This window comes from Lolium rigidum, chromosome 2 (assembly GCF_022539505.1).
Source record: "Lolium rigidum isolate FL_2022 chromosome 2, APGP_CSIRO_Lrig_0.1, whole genome shotgun sequence".
NCBI classification, from domain to species: domain Eukaryota; kingdom Viridiplantae; phylum Streptophyta; class Magnoliopsida; order Poales; family Poaceae; genus Lolium; species Lolium rigidum.
In genome coordinates this window covers 45,443,526-45,461,909 of record NC_061509.1, presented here as the reverse complement: position 1 = coordinate 45,461,909, position 18,384 = coordinate 45,443,526, and the positions used below count along the sequence as shown (strand labels likewise).

Here is an 18,384-nt window from a genome sequence, read left to right as displayed (position 1 = left end):
TTCGCTTGCGGGCCCGCTTCCATCTGTTCGTGCGGAGTGGCCGGTGCTATTTTATCGCCGCGTCTCCTTCCTTCCTTTCCTTGGCTGTCCCCGGCGAGCTCGACGCCAGCACGCAGCACGACGTGCACGGCCGGGACGAGCACCACGCCGGTGGCCAGCTCCGCCCCGCCCACACCCGCGGCCGTCGCAGCGAGCGCCGCCCCCGCCCGGCCACTGCTCGCCCCGCCCCGGCGTCCGCCGCGTCCCGGCAGGCCACGCCCGGCCATGGCTCGCCAGGTCACGCCCGCGGCCGTCGCGGCGAGCGCCGCCCCCGCCCAGCCACGGCTCGCCCCGCTCCGGCGACCTCCGCCGCGTCCCGGCAGGCCACGCCCGGCCATGGCTCGCCAGGCCACGCCGGCGGCCAGCTCCGTCCCGCCCACGCCCACGCCCGCGCCCGTCGCGGCGAGCGCCGCACCCGCCCGGCCACGGCTCGCCCCGCCGACAACCGCGCCCCGCCTGCCCGTCCGTGGCCGAGCTGCAGCTGCTGCCTGGCCGGGCCTGCTCGCCCGTGCCCGCGAGTGGCCGACGCGGCCGGCGGCGTGCCCGCCCGTGCGTGGCCGACGCGGCCGGAGTCGAGGCGCGCACGAACAGCTCCGGCCGGCTCCACCCCTGCTGCGACGATGTAGAGGCGGCGGGAATGGCGCCGCTGTAGAGGTCGGCTGAAATTTGGCCGGGGGCAAGCTGCTGGTGGCCGGGGTGCAGCCGAGGCGGACGCGTCGAGCGGCGCCTGCCGCGGGAGTCAGGCGATCGCGCGACGCCTCCCCTTTCCAAAACTGAGGGCCTCCTCTCTCAGCTGCCCCCTTGCCCTTCCTATAAGCTGCTCCCTGTCGTGGGTGTCGCCATGGCAGTATAATCAAAGCATCAAGATGTGCCGCTAGGGCCAGAGCCCAGTTCTCTCCCTCTCCACCGTCGTGCCGCCGTCTGCGCAGCTATCGCCCTGCCGCGCCCTCCTCTCTCTCCCGAGACGGCTGACAGCGTGGAGAAGGATCTCGGACCTCTCCTTTCCTTCTCGAGGTGGCTGGTGGCACGGTTGAGGACCCGACGACGTGTACGTGGTCGCTGGCAGAGCGGACGGACTGGAGTGGGGGCGCCGTTGAAGCCTCCTCCTCTCACCGGCACGGGCGCCCTCCTCTCTCTCTCTCCGTGGCTGTCATGGGAGCCCCTGCCCCAGTTCCTTCCTGTCAGCTCAGGACCGGAAGCGGGAAGGAGGTAGGTGCCGATGGGAATTTTCTGATGATTAGATGATCTGCTTTGTGATTTTGGTGCCTAAGAACTGTTTGTTTTTATGCCTACAAGAACTCAATCAGTGTATTTTCAGATTTCTCATTTGGTCTGTGTGGGCTAAATCAATTTATTCAGCTTAGCATGCGGTGCATCTGGGACTTCTTGCTAGCCTTGATATATTATCGCTGTTGGGAGTGGTATGGTGATTTGATTTTTTTTGCTGTGAGATTCCGCAATTATATATTGGAGCGCATTATATAGTCAAGCATGGACACAATCGAATGATTCATGGGTATCATCTTAAACAATGATTTTTCTTATGACAACGGTTGGCATTATGCATTGCAGATTTAGGCCTCAAAGACTAAACTGGCTGTTCGAGGTATCATCTTAAACTATGATTTTTTTTTCTCACTGCACTATTTAGGTGATTTGCAATAAATGGTTGGCAATATATACAGTGGGTTTATTCCTGTAGATTTTTCTCACTGCACTATTCAGCACGTACTCTAGAAATGTAATGGTTAATTTTGATGATGATTGATGGTTGATATTTTTTGTTGCTTTATCAGGAACTGAACATTCAAAATTAGCGTGCATTTTGAACTATGCCATATCCAGGTGAATTATTAGTGTTTTGAGTTTCTATGCTGGTTTCCATTTGATATGTATGCTACAAACCAGTGGAGGTTTGGCTGGGCATCACTCTAACACATGTTTACTTATACCGAAGGAACTACAAATACTTTTATCAACACTACCGACTGAACCTGGCTACACTGCTTCAACGATGTTTGATCAAATGGATGAAAAATACTTGTTCTCTTTTGCCATCTCAAGATAATTCTCCCTATCTCTACAATAATATTTTGTCACCTATATCAAGCGATGCTTTAATTGGTTTGAAAGTGAACTTCTTTTTTGTACGCCAATTTCAAACCTCCCAAAGCGGTCCGCGATGGGATACCCATTTGCTTTCCCCAAGTATGCAACATTCACCTTTAATGACTTGGTCATGTTAAGTGTTTTCGGCTGATCACTTAAGAACTACCCTGTTAAGGCAGTTTGGATCTAATGGAAATCTTGAGCAGCATGGATTTGCAAGGAATTGGCTTTGGACAATTGATGATAATTCACCCCCTTCACCAGTAAATCCTCCAATTAAAGCTTTTGTTGATATTATCCTGAAGCCTAATGAAGATGATTTAAAAATATGGCCCCACAGGTTTGTGTTAGAGGCTTAACCCACGAATTGGCACATTGACAACCTTTTATGCATTTGATCATGTATACACATATTTGACTCTGCTCTTTTCTTATTTAACAATAACAGTTTTGAGTTTGGCTTCAGAATTGCTCTTGATGCTTTGGGGGATGTGAGTCTCACGTCTACAATCAGAAATACCAACACTGATGGAAGACCTTTTTCTTATACATTTGCATATCACACAAACTTCTCTGTTTCTGACATAAGGTATGTTTCTTTGTGGCTTCTTTGCTCTCTGTGTTCTTATTGGCAATGGACTGCTTCATTCATTTAGGTTGCTTGGAAATTAAGATTTTTTTTTACCGTTGTGCATTATTTTAATAGTCATTGTACATGTATGAAAATATATTCACTCTACTGGTCCTGGTGAGTTGTTATATCTGTATGGATGTGAATCGGTCCAGTGCAAGCATTTTTTTTTTTTTGCGAGAACAACAATATGGATATCTTTTTATTCTTCTCTGAAATTTTCATATTTGTAATTTCACAAGATGATATTTTATAGTAGAACTGATGACCTGATCAGAATTTCACTCCATTCGAGTTTGTTTTAAGAAAACTATGTTACAGATTCGTGAGATAGCTTCCACTTATAAGGTGGGATTTTTCAACCAATTATGGGTTATATGAACATGTCTTAATTTTGACAAAGACTCATTGTGAGTTGCAGTGATATGCTGGTATTCTTTGGTGCAATGTAGTCTTAGTTTTGACAAAGAAGCATCTCACCGTATATCATGAGAGAATGTAGTCGGGAGTTGTTTTGTTGAGTATTCGATACAACCTTCCATCCACCTGCCGAGTACATTCCACCTGATTTAGCTGTTGATGTAGCAAGATATTCATTGTTGTGGTTACATGAGCACCTCGCTTGATGCAGAGTACAACTGCTTCCAACTGCACCAAGTAGAGCCCATAATTGAGCCACTTTCCCTCTGACAGTCACCGCTGGGCAGCCTTGACTCCCCGTGAGGCACTGAGCACACATCACAGTCAATGGTGGTGCAGCTAAACATGGTGCCCAGTGCTCCCTCTACACTGCTATCACCTGTAGGGATGAAACCGCATGCTAGGGGATCGGATTCCGGTTGTTGTGTTCTGTAATTCTTAGTGTTGGATCCTAAGGACATGCTGAATCAGGTGTCAGTTTTGTGTTTCCTGATGCTTTATTGGTACAAGGTCTTGGTTATATTGCTCCTTAGTTCCGGAATTTGGTTGTGACATTGCATTCCTGCAGGTTTCTTGTGATAGTTGTGCATGTGGTTTGTCTGATTGTGGTGGTCATTGGGCTGTAGTTATTCCTGCAGGTTAGTCAGGTTTTTTTTCTTCCCTGGTACATGGTTCACATTAACAGGTTCAGGTATAACATTGATCAACACATACACTTTTTTTTTTGAGAAAAACACATACACTTTCTACATCAAGAAACCATGTTATTATCATCTCCTTTACCAGGTACACACCTCTGTATGCAGGTTATTTAGACATGGGAGTGAACTGTCAGATAACACTAACCGAGATATGTTATATGTTAGTTAATATCCTAGTGTTCAAATGTTTGGTAGTGTCTATTTCACTTGCACCACTGTCAAACATTTTCACCTCTTATGAGCTACCATGTTTGACCTTCGATCTCTTGCAATATTCATCTTACTGCCACCAAGCTTTATTTTATATATTACATGTATTTTACTGTATAGCTTGCTAGCTTCTTTTGATTTTCTTTGTATTATGTCTTTTCCAGTCGCAGGCTGTTTGCATGTGTCGTGTCTCTCCAACATATGAATTGAACTACCGCAAATAAAAACAGTGCCATCTCATGCTAAATTATGTGTGACCTTCCAAGTGGGGTATAAAATCTGAATATTGGGGGATATAAGCAAAAGATTTATGCAAATCTAAGCAAGCGGCAGATATTAATACAACTTCCATAAGTAATGTAGTACCGACAGGTTTACTGTTCTTATGATTGATGGTCATCCCAAACTAAAGAAAGGATTAGAGGTACTTTAATTACTACCCTCGAGGGCGGCAGCCACAAGCATCCTTCACTCTGCCGGACGCTGGCACATCTTTTTTCTCAGTCGGGTAGGTGAGGTTATTCTATCTGATTCATGACGCCGGGTTATTTTTCCTGCTCATTCGCCTTCTCACTACCTCCAAGCAACCTCTGAACTTGCATTCCTTTGTCATATTGCTATATAAGGGCTTCGGATTTGGAAGAGGGTGCGGACAGTCAAGGGAGCTGCTGCTGTTACAGCAGCACAACAGCACCACAAGAGACAACAGGAGAATGAGAAGGAAGTGCGGCGCAAGATTTTAGGGCCCATTGGTGAGGTGGTTCTTCAGTGGGGGTGAGTCGGTGGCTGTTTACCACAGGTGGCAATTGTTGGTACTTGGGTTGATCCTTTAGGTCCATATGATGGTAAGGTGGATTAAGGAGGTGATGAAGTCATGGCGGAGTTTCGTACTGATTTCCATCTGGTCCCTGGCATCTTCTCTACAGTTTCTTATGTTACATGCTTTGGCAATATGTCATAAGTTCTGCAGTCCTTTTATTCTGATTTTCTTATCTTACTGATTTAGGTTTACACCTATCATGATATTTGTCATTTAGCAGGACATATGTTCTTCATATACAATATGCATGACTTCTAAGTTTCATAAGTTTTCTCTGTTCATTCACAAGTCTCCTACTTTCTGATCGCTCTCATGGCGGTATTCGCGTAAGCTGAGTACCAAAAATGCATACATAGTGGACATTTTATTTAGTATTTCACACATGATTCATTGGAATGACTGTAGGCAAAGTAGATTGGTATATAGTTAAATTTGTTGCTACCTGAGTTCTATTCTCCTTTGGCAATCCCGTGTTGCTGATCTTTGCCTTCAGCCTGGAGTTTTATTGTGCCGACGTCGGTGTACTTACCATCCCTGCTCCGGCTCTCCGCCTCTGCCACAGACGTGTGCAGCCTGCAGGTTGCAGCACCGAGACATGGAGCACTTGCTACATGGTGTCACATACTGACGTCTAATATTTTGTCTGCATGGTTTGCAGATAGAGACTGATATAGATGATGACCAGATCTTAAACTGAGGTAAATGAACAAACTTCTCCAATCCGTTTTTTTAACTTACTTTATTAAGAAAAAAATATTTTTTCTCTGTGGTTGCGATTAGATGTTTGTAATACATAGGATTGTGGAATTTCAGCTGCACACACTCTTCTCTGTATACCTTGATTGTCCGCGAGCTGAGCTACGATGAGCTGTGCTGAACTGCGGGTATAGAGGAGGAATGTAGGACCAAACCTGCAGCTAAAAGAAAGAAGCCATCATAAAGGGAATAGACAAATAAAAGCTACAGCCACAGTTTTATTACTCCTTCCACAAGTAATGAATATTCTCCTAGATATTACCATGCCACAGTACTTTGTAATAGCCAATTAGCATTGCCATCGGTCTGTATTAAATATGTACCCATGCATATAAGCTGATTTTCAGTGGAGTTTGATGGTAGATTTTTTTGCAGCCTAAAACTTCGTATCTAGCTTAGTGATATGTTGGCTTAATGTGACTAAAAAGGAATAGTGTAGAATAGGATCAGTGAACGATCATGTGTCCTTTATTATTTACGAATGACCACAACTAACAGGAATGTATTCATATGTGCTTTTTCACCTAGACCGAATGAGAATGGAATCCTAGCTTCAGAATATTTTCAGGGGTAATTTTGATTTGCTATCAGGACATCCTGAAATATATGTTTCCCTTGTAGCTTATGGTGATAGTTATGCATTTCATCAATTTAGATATTCTCAGATGTTGAATTTTATAAGCAGTGCCGTCATCAACCTTGTGGACTCCACTCACATGCTTCTTTTGTACTTCTTATGAGAAAAGTTTGCTGACAAGAGTTTACTTACTCCCAACTATCCTGCAAGTTAGCTATGTCAAATGTTTTCTTGGGCCCTTCTTCCGTAGAGCTATATGTATATACATTTACCAGTATATTATACAAAATAAGGTCTTTGCCTTGGATGGAGATTATATAGAGCGGACAAGCAGAGAACTCACTTATATCCCCATGCTACTGCGGCACAGAGTGCCATTTTAGTCATTTTTTGTTATAGGTGGTTGAGCAAAGAAAAAGAAAACTGAACCATTTCCTCCTCCATTAGCTCATGTTCTTTGACCACCAACTTACTAGAATAATTGAAATGAGTGACCTAGATCAATCAGGGGTAACTGTTGTGCTTTTCCTCATCTCGATGGGTTTCTGTTTGCTAAACTGTACCAGTAATGCAAACAACCTTAAACAAAGGTGCGTCGAAATAGGCAACGTAGGAAACTTGCGCGTGGTTGAATCTGGGAAACAGAGATAGAGAAACTGGAAGAATTGTATACGAATTATGTTCTCCGCCATGGTAGATCACCTGGTAGAGGTTACATAAAGCGTCTTTCAAGAAATGTTCCAAAGTAAAATATCAGTTGACTTGATATAATAGTTCATCCTATAGAAAACATGTGATATATCTATCCGTGAACTTCTGAACAACAGTAACTCTATACTGATGTGTCCAACTAATTTACAAATCGTATTCTATGATCAATTTGCACTCATACTTTCATGTTTTATCTGTCAAACTTCGGAATTACCTGTATCTCCATGTCCAACTACCATGCGAAGCATGCTATATGTATGATCAGAACACACTTACCCCTTTGTTGATCTTCTTGGTAGAATAAGGCTATGTATTACATTGGTATTAATAAATTCAGTTCTAAATAAACAATATCAGTCTTATCCCTTTAACAACTCACTCACGAAACAAACATTAAACAGTGGTATTGCTTACTCTTTGTTCGTCCTTTTATTAGTATTCTACCAGCAATATAAAAGAATGTCATGAATTGGTCGTTGTACTCAGTTTATGAATTCTTGTGCCATTAGAATTATTACCGCTAACACACTTACTCATAGGTTCAGTAAAAATATAATCACCGAGTGTTTTAAACTTTTTTGCTTATCACAAACAGATCTCCATTCATGATGTAAGGTGTACACAACATAAGAAATCTTGGCAATAAACACGTGAGCTATTTTAGATGCTCATCATCCGGTCTCTAGCACATCTCTACGCCGCCATATTAACTTATAGTAGAAATATCTTTTGTTCATCTTAAAACCCATGGTTTAAACAGCAAAATATGTATTACTTTTATCAGTTCAGATGTGGTTTTAAAATCATTTACACCATCGCATTACATTGTCTCCACGCCGCCATATTAACTTATAGTAGAAATATATTTTCTTCATCTTAATACCCATGGTTTAAACAGCGAAATATGTATTACTTTTATCAGTTTAGATGTGGTCTTAAAATCATTTACACCATCGCATTACATTGTCGGCGCGGCGTGCCGCCGCGCCATTCCTGCTAGTTTAAACTAACATCATAAAACTTATCATGAATCGGAGGAAATACTGTTTAGGGTGTCAAATAAGATAATATTGTCACGGATAAACACGTTCGAGCAACCCTAATTAGAGTCCCTTAATCACATGAAAAACTTTCCCAAATTGAAACGGACACCGCGTGGGAACCAACATAGCCAGGTGCCTGTGCCTGGAGCGCGGAACCAAGGACGCCCATCGCTGTTTCTCAACCCCACCCACAAAAAGCACACCCTATCGTTGTGCCCTCCTCCTTCCTTTCCTTCACGCAAAACTTTCGTGCACTGATTCTACCTTTGGCTGTGTTCTTGCAAAATTTCTTTTGCTTTTTTGCTAATTAAAAACAACGCTTGTTCAGAAAATATTCAACTAATTGTTTAACTAGTGATAAAAGCTACTCCTTCCAATACATAATGAGTTTGGAGCGTTTAGTTTAAATTTGAGCTACAACTTCGACACTAATTATTGATCAGAGGCTGAAGTTTGAACTAAACCCTCGACACGTATTATAGATTGGAGGGAGTATAATTATTCTTAAATGGGAAATGCTTGTTATTTAAGAAAATCTGAGATTTAGCCACATGGCAGAACTTAGTTTCCTTACATTGTCATATCAATTCAGTACAGCAAATCGCCCAAAAAAAATCAATGAAATACAAAAAAGAAAGATGACTATCTTGCCACGAACTGCTGTTGTGCCGTATGCCAATTTCTCAGTACAATTCTAACAACACATTCCCTCGAGTTTTCAAACTTACACATCCCCAAAATGGCGAGGAATCACACCCCACTGTACACCACCAGCCAAAACCTACCTACTCGCCCTACCCAGAAAGACCCTACTACGGTTAGCCCAAAAGAAAAAAAAAATCAAGAAAACAATCTCCAGTAAGCTAAGATAGACCCAACTATCTTGGAACTCTAGGAGGCAGTCGCAGACTCTTGGCCGGACCACTTGAACTGGAACGGTCAGCCTTTGAATGCTGTTGCTCTTCCAGGAAACCGTACACTCGCGAACGGAACTTCTGGGCCAGCTCTGCGAGGTCGTTCGCCATCTGGGGATTCAGCTCGGTAAGGTGCCTCAAGGGGTACTTGCTCCTCTGGGGAAGCCGGTTCGCAGTATCAATTGTCAAGCTTGCGCACTGGTTACCACTGCCTACCAACACTTCCAGAGTTGGCTTCGAAAACATAGCGTGTGAAGCTAATCGGTTCAGAAGGATCAGGGCTTCTCTCATCAGCAAATACCTACAGGAAACATTTATGTTACATGAAATACAAATAATACAGCACAGAGAACTCTCATATTTAAACAACACAAAAACGTCCACAGTTGTAAACTACAATCAACACAAAAGCATCCACAGTTGTAAGTTACGATAAATGACAACAATTTCGTGACACCGTCTCAGACTTAACCTGTCATTTACTTGTGATAGTATCTCTTAATTGTGGAACTATTTTAGAATATTTTGAAACTTTGAGCGTGCCAACACAGTAGCTTCAGTTGGCAATAAACAGAGTGCATGGAACATTCATACAAACATGCGACAGACTGGGAGAAATGCATAGTTTAGTACGGAGAATTTTTTCAATTTACCTTTCTTTCAATAGCTCGTGTGCCTCAGTTGAAAAATCAACCTCCTGTTCCATCTGGGAAGCAAGGACTTCCATGATCAACTCCAAAAAGCTGGAACCATTGGCAGTCACTGAATCTAGAAGCACTTGATATCCCAACTTGCCACTAGATGCTATGTATGCTAATAGATTGACAACTAGACGACAAAGCTTGAGCTCCTGAAAAATATCAGCTTGCTTTAGTTGTAAAACAATGGAAACAAATGAAACACTTAAGACACTTAGTTGTGATGAACTCCTATTGTTGCAATCGAGCTTAAAAATTTGAAGGTAGCAAATGCCACAATTTTTTTTAGGATGGTAAGGGAAAGAACCCATTACTCCGTTCAATCCATGCAGGCTAGAATCTTAATTAGGTGAAAAAGTTTTCAACCTATAAATGCTACTCCCTCCATCCACAAAAGAATGTCTCAACTTTTTCTAAATTTGCATGTATCTACACACTAAAACTCTAGATACATGCATATTTTGACAAAGTTGAGACATTCTTTTGTGGATGCAGGGAGCTCAAACAAAAAGTTAAAGCTAAATGTGTTTATGCAGAGTCCTGACTGAATCACTAAAGAACCAAGGAACACACCAGAGAAGATGTTGCCTCACAGGTAAAACATTCAGACAAGTCCTGAAGTACTGCGCTTATAGCTTGTTGTGATCTATCATTTTCAGATCCAACAGCTTCCATCACTTCAGAGCCATCTGTACCTCCATTGCACAGAAGCTTCAACATCGTTGGGCCTACCATTAAGGCAGCAACAGGAATTAGGTTGCAGTTACTGGCACAGGGAAAGCCAAATAGCAGGAAAGAAAATATTAACATCATGTTAAAGATTTCTTCAGAATGAAACACCACTGAGATTGAACAAACATGGCTAGAATAACAATTCTTCTTCCAGCACGTAGTTGTTTAAAACCCTAAACCCTAAAACCGAATATGGTCTCACATGTATGAACTCAAACCATATCTAAATTTGAAGGTACATGTACTGTCATCTCTAGACAATTGTTTTTTTAACATATGAACTGAAACCCTCAGTTTTAGGTTTTTACTACGTAGATATTAGGTGGCTGTTTGGTACCACCAGAAAGAAGAAAAAAAATCTAAGAAACTGAAGGAATTATAGAGGGATGGGTGGGGATTGGATGTATGTTCAACGGAAAAATTTCCCAAGAGGAAGGAGAAGTATTTCATTTCCATTCACCTGGCAGTCGCATATGAAATGGATGAAGGGGGAAATCTAGCAACATTTGTTCCCGCAGGATCACTTGCAAGAAGAATACAGCTTCGAACTTCGACATGTCAATTTATCTCTCAAGAAAAGTCAAGTTAACTCAAAGAATTTATCACCCAAATAGTCAATTTGTTAGAACTTGCTACCTATACTCCCTTAAATAGCTAAGGAATCCATGAAAATGGCGTCAAAATAACTAGCTACTCTGCAGAATGCACAGTGGAGCATTCAACTGGCAAAAACAGTACTTTGTATAAAACATCTTAAGTTTCTAAAGATAATACGAGAAATGGAATATCTAACCAAAAGAACTTACAGTTCAAAAGCAAAAAAAGTAGATGCACAGAATGCTTCTTTACAAGCAATCCATTTTCCTTCTGCAACAATGGATGTAAGCTTTCCATTACAGAAGTAAATCCAAATCTGAAAGTAGTAGCAGAATATCATTTGGCAATAATAGCATTAAAAAGTTTGACCAATTTAAGAAAAGATAGCTCATGATTGCTTACTTTTCACGTTCCACTTTGGGATCACTTGTCCTTACAACGAGAATAACTATGGATAGTGCATCAACACGAATACTCTCTTCTGAATACTTTAGCGCAATTTGTAGCACAGCAGTGAAGAATGAAGGCCAGAATGTAGAAGGAAGAAACATATTTCCAATGTGAAGTCCATCTTCACTTCTTACTAGATTCTCCATGCCAGGTGCATTAAGCAACCTACTGTTACTCCCCATTTCCATGTTACCGTTAGCATTCGTCCCAATAATAACATTGTTCCTGAGTTTACACTGAGGAAAATCGTATTAAAGTTCATAAGCATAGGAGCCTATGATTATAAAGAAGTAAAATAAACTAACAAAGTACCAAAAGGAAAAGGATATTTGACAAACAAAAAGGCAACCATGCCAACAAGGAAAAGGTCAATGGATCATTAGACATGACATTCATACAGAGTCCAGCAAAACAGCTGTTCTACATTCACCTTGTCTTATACACTACTAATTTATTTTAATATTTAGTTGGTGATTTTTCTTACATTCACCACCACAAATTGTTTATCACATAGCAGCTATCCTGGATACTAGAAATATATCCAATGAGGCAAAGCATACCTTTGGTTAGACTTGACTCCATGGGTTAGCAAGTTTTGCAAGATGCTATACAATATCCGCAGGGCCCTACCAACAACAACGACCTGAAAGGAGCAGGTAAAATACATGCATAAATGAGCTGGCCGGTTAAAATTCAAGACTCCAAGTAGTTAAAAAGATGACTGTTTCACTTCAACGTTGAAAAGCCAAGACGGCTTAACAACAATGCAGTATGCACTACAGAGAAAAATCAAAAAATATATATCTTTAATTACTAATCCTTCAACTCAGTAGCAACTGTACTATCCAATCTACTGACTCAACCTACAGCTGCGTAGTTGCATGAGTAAACTGTAGCTATTAAAACTAGCAGTTTCCAGAGTCTACATAGTGTCAACTGGTGTGGTGAGACTTCTATTGTTCAATAAACAACAACCTAGGAGTAAGAGGAAACCTGTGCTCAGAACTTGGTTTGGAAAACAACTATTGTGATGGTTCTTATTTATTCCTGCCGGTTCTGGTCCGGCTAGATTTTTTACATCAAAAATGTCTAAGATGGAAACCAGTCAAAGGTAACTCATTGTCCATCGACAATTACTTTAAATCAACCATTACCTTCCCAAAAGTGACTACAAATAAAACAGAGAACTGCATTCCAATTATTCATGCTGTCAGTGTACCCAACTATGTTAAAAATCACTAATAAACTGAACTCATTAGTATTTGGTTGTATGGAGTGATAAACCTATTTTTCGTATGCCAGTGGAAAAGCACAATGGCTGGTCATGGAAAAAATAAGCAACCTTGCTATGGAAATACAGTGAGATAATAGGTTCTCACATTACCAACAACACACAGATTTAGCAATGCTTCAAGAAGAGTTTGTACAGGTACTGCGTCACTATTCACCTGCAGGAACAAAACAGAAAAAATATGAGATGTTATTTCAAATGAATATGTACTTCCATCATTCAAAATATAGGGTATGCTATATACAATGCATGTATGCAGTAATAAAAATTAAAACTGCATATGTGTTGGGTATAGGGGAGAACACACTTATTTCACATCGGACCAAAATAAACCTACATTTGCGAACAAGACGTTACAAAAAATGGCCCCTCTTTTTTAGGGAGGGACTAACTTGATTAGAATTTAGAAGAAAAGGCTAGTAGTAGCATTGATATATACATACAGATGTTGTGTAAACCCCTTGTACAACAAGGATACTACACAGCTAATATAAAAGAAATATACACGTTTCTTACACTAGGTACTCCAAAAACAACAAATGGGTGGGCATAGTATTCCCTATTCAAACGTGACATTATTCTGGTGAAAGCAAATCTTGTACCCCTCTTATCACTATATCACAGAGCAGCCAAATTGCAAAGCATTGTATGACAGGTTTTGGCATTAAAATAAAGTTCAAAAGCAAAGTAGCATTTCGCCCTTGAAAAGCACATATAGTGCGAGCTACAATAGCAAAGAGAATAGGTGCTTTTGCATGACCATCACCTTGATGATAATATCATATACTTCTGATATAGCATTATGCATTGAGGAGCTCCCTTCAGAAGAGTTTTCACACTTGTCTGGCGATCTCGTAGACTGGAGAAGTGTCAACATTTCTTCTGAGCAAGAAGCAAGGATCTTTGAGATCAGACTCCTCCCCAGCATACTGTTAGCTGGCCTACCCCAGATTGCACAGAGGCTGCTAGAGATGTTATTTATTGGTACTTTCTTGTGCTCAAGATGTTCATTGTTCACTGGAAGATCTGTTTGGACTCCTTTAGCCTTATTGTCCGTGCATTTGTTATTTTTTAATTCAAGGTGTGCATTCTCCTCCAAATATGCTCCTGAGGTACTTGTTCCTGTTCATTAAGAAATCACTCGTTTATTATATTAGAAGACAGGAGATAGGAAAACACACTCAGCTTCAAAAAGATTTATAATTATTTAGTGCTATTAACAGTTCTTTGGTGTTTGAGTTTCCAAGAAGTCAGACGCATCAATCAAATATGCTCGTTGAAACACAAACCATCTCGGGAAGAACAGAGGTCCTTATTTTTTCCATTCAACTTGTCTGCTCTCCTTGTGGATGTGCGACAAGAACCCCCAGCTTGCAAAGCCTCATTTGCAGGGGCATGATCAATATCCATCCTTGTACTGCAAATATCTTTGCTGGAAAACAGCCCCGGAATACACAAAAAACTAATGTTAATATAGTATCCAGCATGCACTCAAATGCAGTACAGAAAGACATGTGAACCAACTACTGTTTTAAAAAGCCACTCCCTACCATCCAGGCTGGTTTAAGGTTAGTTAAAAAAAAATTGATTCTTCACATAAAAAACATATGTTACATCAGCTTCATGATGTGCCAAGGGCATGAATAATAAATTATTAAAGAGAATAGCACTTACAGATTCGCCTTCTTCAAAATATGAATTTCTGCTTCTTTAGCCTCGATTTCAAGGTCTTTATTTTTGATGCCTTTCTTCAGCTCCGTGTTCTCGTTTTTCTGCAAGATTAATTCGCAACTTAAAACAAGGGCCAACTTCAATACTACTAGCCTTAGCTGCCATGAACTTTACACCAGTGCCCATCCCAAAGTAGGATCAAACAAGAGCATAACGCACTAAGGCCTGAATCATTTTCGCTGCACGGGCACTGATATAAATGATAAAAACTAGTACTACTACTACTGCTGCATTATCGAATACCAATAGCAGGGCAGCCAGTGAGATGCGCACCATGTCGTTCATCTGCTTCAGGACACGCTCCAGCTCCCTCTGCATCTGCAACACCCAGCGAGCGAGACGACGCGCATCAGAGAACCAAGAAAGCACAGGCATACCAGCAAGGTGAGTACCAGCAAAAATGGCAATCTCACCTTGATCTCCTCGGCCGACTTGCTCTCTGCCGCCCTAGCTTGCCTCCCCCTGGGCAAGGTCTTGACGCGGGCCTGGCTCGCCGCCCTAGCGTCCCTCGGCGGCACGGTCCTGGCCCGGTCGGTGGTCGTGGAGCCCATCGCCTCGATGATCTGGCACTCGCTGTCCTCCTCCGCCGCCGGGCGCTGGGAGAGCTCGCGCGGAGGGGAGAAGCCGCCGCCGCTGGCCGCGGAGCGCTGGGAGAGCTCGCGCGGAGGGGAGAAGAAGTCGGGGGTGGGCGCGCGGGCCGCCGCGGGGGTGCGGGGGAGGGGGAAAGGAGAGGCGGCGGCGACATTGGGGATGCGGGGGAGGGGAGTGGCGTAGGCATGGGGCGCGGCGGGGACGCGGGAGAGGGGGGCGGAAGAGGTGGTGGCGGTGGTGGAGAAGCAGGAAGGGGGCCAAGATGCGGCGGCGGCGGCGGCGGGGGCGGCGGGAAGGTACTGGGTGACTGCAGCTGGAGTGGCGCTAGGGTTGCGGGAGGCGGAGGCCTCCTCGGCGTCGCGGCAGATCGCGTCAAGCAACTGCGCGTTGTCGTCAAACCAGTCGTCGTCGAAGTCCGCCATCCCCGGCTCGCCGGCGGCGGAAGCGGGATGGGGAGGGCGCGGCGGGGGCTGGTGGTGGTGGGGAAGAGAAGAGGCAAGGGCAAGGGCAAGTGCGTGGGGTTTTGCTAGCAGCAAACCCTGATACAGTACTGTATCTCGCTCTCCAACTGAATATCAAAGAGAGAACACCCAAAATACCACCCCGGTTAGCCGGGAACTAAGTTAAAGCTTCATTAACTCGACGACCGTTAGATTTGCATCGTGATTCGTGCATACGAGAATTATACATGAATTTATAATTGGATATGCATGTGCAATTGCATATCTTTTGCTCGTGAATTTGTTATCACCAGATTTTGGCCAAATCAGAAGGTGGGCCGTAAGAGAGATGGGCTTGGAAGATTACGTGTGGAAGATCTCTGAAGCGGCCTTGCACGAAGAGTTTGGGCTAGACTGCCCGTGTATCTTTAATTATAGTAGATTGTATCTTAGATTAAAAGTTAGAGTTTATATCGTGCACGGTGGGGATTATTCCCACGTTAGAAAGTCCCCTGGACTATAAATATGTATCTAGGGTTTATGGAATAAACAACAACCAACGTTCAACCAACCAAATCAATCTCGGCGCATCGCCAACTCCTTCGTCTCGAGGGTTTCTACCGGTAAGCAACATGCTGCCTAGATCGCATCTTGCGATCTAGGCGGCCTAGCTCCACGTTGTTCATGCGTTGCTCGTACTTGAAGCCTTTTTGATGGCGAGCAACGTAGTTATCATAGATGTGTTAGGGTTAGCATAGTTCTTCGCGTAACATGCTATCGTAGTGCAACCCTTGCATGTCTAGCCGCCCTTACACCTATCTTAGGTGTAGGGGCGGCACCCCTCTTGATCATTATTTAGTAGATCCGATCCGTTACGGTTGCTCCTTGTTCATCAAGGATTAGTTTAATATCTGCAATAGTTAGGCCTTACAAGGGACGGGAGGATCCAGCGGCACGTAGGGTGTCGTTTGCTAGTCCTAGACAGGATGTTCCGGGGATCAACCTCGTGTTGGTTTTTAGGCCTTGTCTAGGATCGGCTTACGATCACCGTGCGTGGCCGCGAGGCCCAATCCTGAGTAGGATGATCCGATTATGCGGTGAAAACCCTAAATCGTCGTAGATCTCATTAGCTTTATCTTGATCAAGCGGGACCACCATATATTCGTGCACCTCGTACGAATCATGGGTGGATCGGCTCTTTGAGCCGATTCACGGGATAACTCGAGAGCCGATCGAGGCTCGTATTTAATGTTCACGTGTATGCCATGCGAGGAAACTAAGCGAGGCATCTCCATCACCTTCACGACCGGGTATAGGTCGGGTGGCACGCCCTTGCAATCGGCATCGGACGTGTGACCGAGAAGGCTTTGCGGGCCGTCGCTCGGAGGGACCTCGGCCGGCCGCAGCCCTAGGTTGTTCCCGGCTCTACGGTGTTGCCCGTCGCGCCCGCCGGTGGGTTTCGGACGTCAACACATTCCGGCACGCCCGGTGGGACAAGCTTCTACATCAACCACATCGCCATCTACATCCGAGATGGCGGACGGCACGCCGATCACGTACGAGGATCGACCAGACGAGCTCAAGAAGAAGTATGACGAGATCAAAGTCATCCTCGAAGCCGACCTCATCGGCTCTTTCCACGAGAACCGGTTCACATGGCATCGGGTGGAAGGGGTTCTCGCCTAATGGTGCACTAGATGGGATAGACCTCTCGCCCCGTCGGAAGAACGCACCGAGTCCCTGCGGCGAGGAGATCAACTACTTGGTGGCTCGCTCGCTACACCGCCACTACGAGAACCTGGTCAACACGTTGGAGCGTGTCGGCTCTTCGCGTAATCCGAGGAGATCATGAGGCACCGGTACTCGCCGTCGGGACCAGCTCTCGGGACGCATCAAGGAGAGTTGCCACTCCGGTCCCGTCCACCGCTGCCATATGCGTTGGCGGCACCGGAGTGCCGGCTTCACCGGCATTCGTCGTCTACAAGATCGGTGGTGACCCTAGTGACTACCAGTTCTTGCCTGAGGCGCCTAAGGAGATCCCTCACGGGTACACGTGCACGTATGTGCCAGATTGTGGTAACTGGGCACTCACAAACCAGGCCACAACATCAGGGACTTCTGGGAAAGCAGGAGGGACGTCAACAACAGAGCTTGAGAAGCAGACGTGGCTGACTAAATATGCCACCCCGACGAACCTCCAGAGCCCGACTCCTGCAGTTGGCTCGGAGCTGGAAAAGCAAGCATGGGCTGGCTAAGTACGCCACCCGGCGAATCTTCGAGTTCAACTCCTGCCGGCCGGCCACGGCGGATCAGATCGGTACCATGCGAGAGATCGAGTTCGGCATGGTGCCGAAAAGGAGGGCAATCGGCTATTCCAAGCCGTACCCTGACGACTACGAGATGATCCCGCTGCCACCTAAATATCGGCTCCCTGATTTCTCCAAATTCAGTGGATCAGATGGGTCCAGCTCCATCGAGCACGTAGGCCAATATTTGGCACAACTAGGACCGGCTTCAGTGTCGGATCAACTACGCGTGAGGTTCTTCTCACAGTCCCTCACGGGATCGGCTTTCGGGTGGTACACCTCTTTGCCACCAGACTCGATCCGGACTTGGAAGCAGTTGGAAGAGCAGTTCCATACGCAGTACCACTCAGAGGCTTCCGAGTCTGGCATTGCCGATCTAGCACAATTACGTCAGAAGCGTGGAGAAACGGTGACGAGATACATCCAGCGCTTCGGGAATCTTAGGAACCGATGTTATTCGGTTCGTATAACGAAAAGGAAGCGATCGAGTTGGCGGTAGCGGGCCTTGCAACACCGCTCAAGGACATGGCCTCCCAAGCGGACTACCCCTCATCGGCGCACATGGTTCGAAGCTGTCGGCATATGAACAGCGCCACCCGGACCTGTACCGGGATAAA

The 18,384-nt window shown here is 44.5% G+C and overlaps 1 protein-coding gene across 1 annotated transcript; it reads right to left on the bottom strand.

The window, feature by feature from the left end:
- Positions 1 to 8,645: 8,645 nt before the first annotated feature.
- On the bottom strand, positions 8,646 to 15,443 carry LOC124689644 (protein SENSITIVE TO UV 2-like). Its single transcript, XM_047223140.1, has 12 exons — positions 14,844 to 15,443; positions 14,704 to 14,748; positions 14,374 to 14,471; positions 13,989 to 14,131; positions 13,466 to 13,821; positions 12,788 to 12,856; positions 11,969 to 12,051; positions 11,361 to 11,633; positions 11,168 to 11,274; positions 10,203 to 10,357; positions 9,585 to 9,781; positions 8,646 to 9,232 (listed from the first exon to the last, which is right to left on the bottom strand). The coding sequence occupies exons 1-12, from the start codon at positions 15,441 to 15,443 to the stop codon at positions 8,896 to 8,898; spliced, it is 2,463 nt and encodes an 820-aa protein (XP_047079096.1). The 3' UTR covers positions 8,646 to 8,895.
- Positions 15,444 to 18,384: the final 2,941 nt, after the last annotated feature.

Excerpts from the sequence above, each read along its gene's own strand:
- LOC124689644 (XM_047223140.1), bottom strand. The coding sequence starts at position 15,443 with ATGGCGGACTTCGACGACGACTGGTTTGACGACAACGCGCAGTTGCTT. Across the intron at positions 9,782-10,202 it reads GTGAGGCAACATCTTCTCTG|GAGCTCAAGCTTTGTCGTCT; the intron begins GTGTGTTCCTTG and ends GATATTTTTCAG. Across the intron at positions 9,233-9,584 it reads CACGAGCTATTGAAAGAAAG|GTATTTGCTGATGAGAGAAG; the intron begins GTAAATTGAAAA and ends TGTTTCCTGTAG.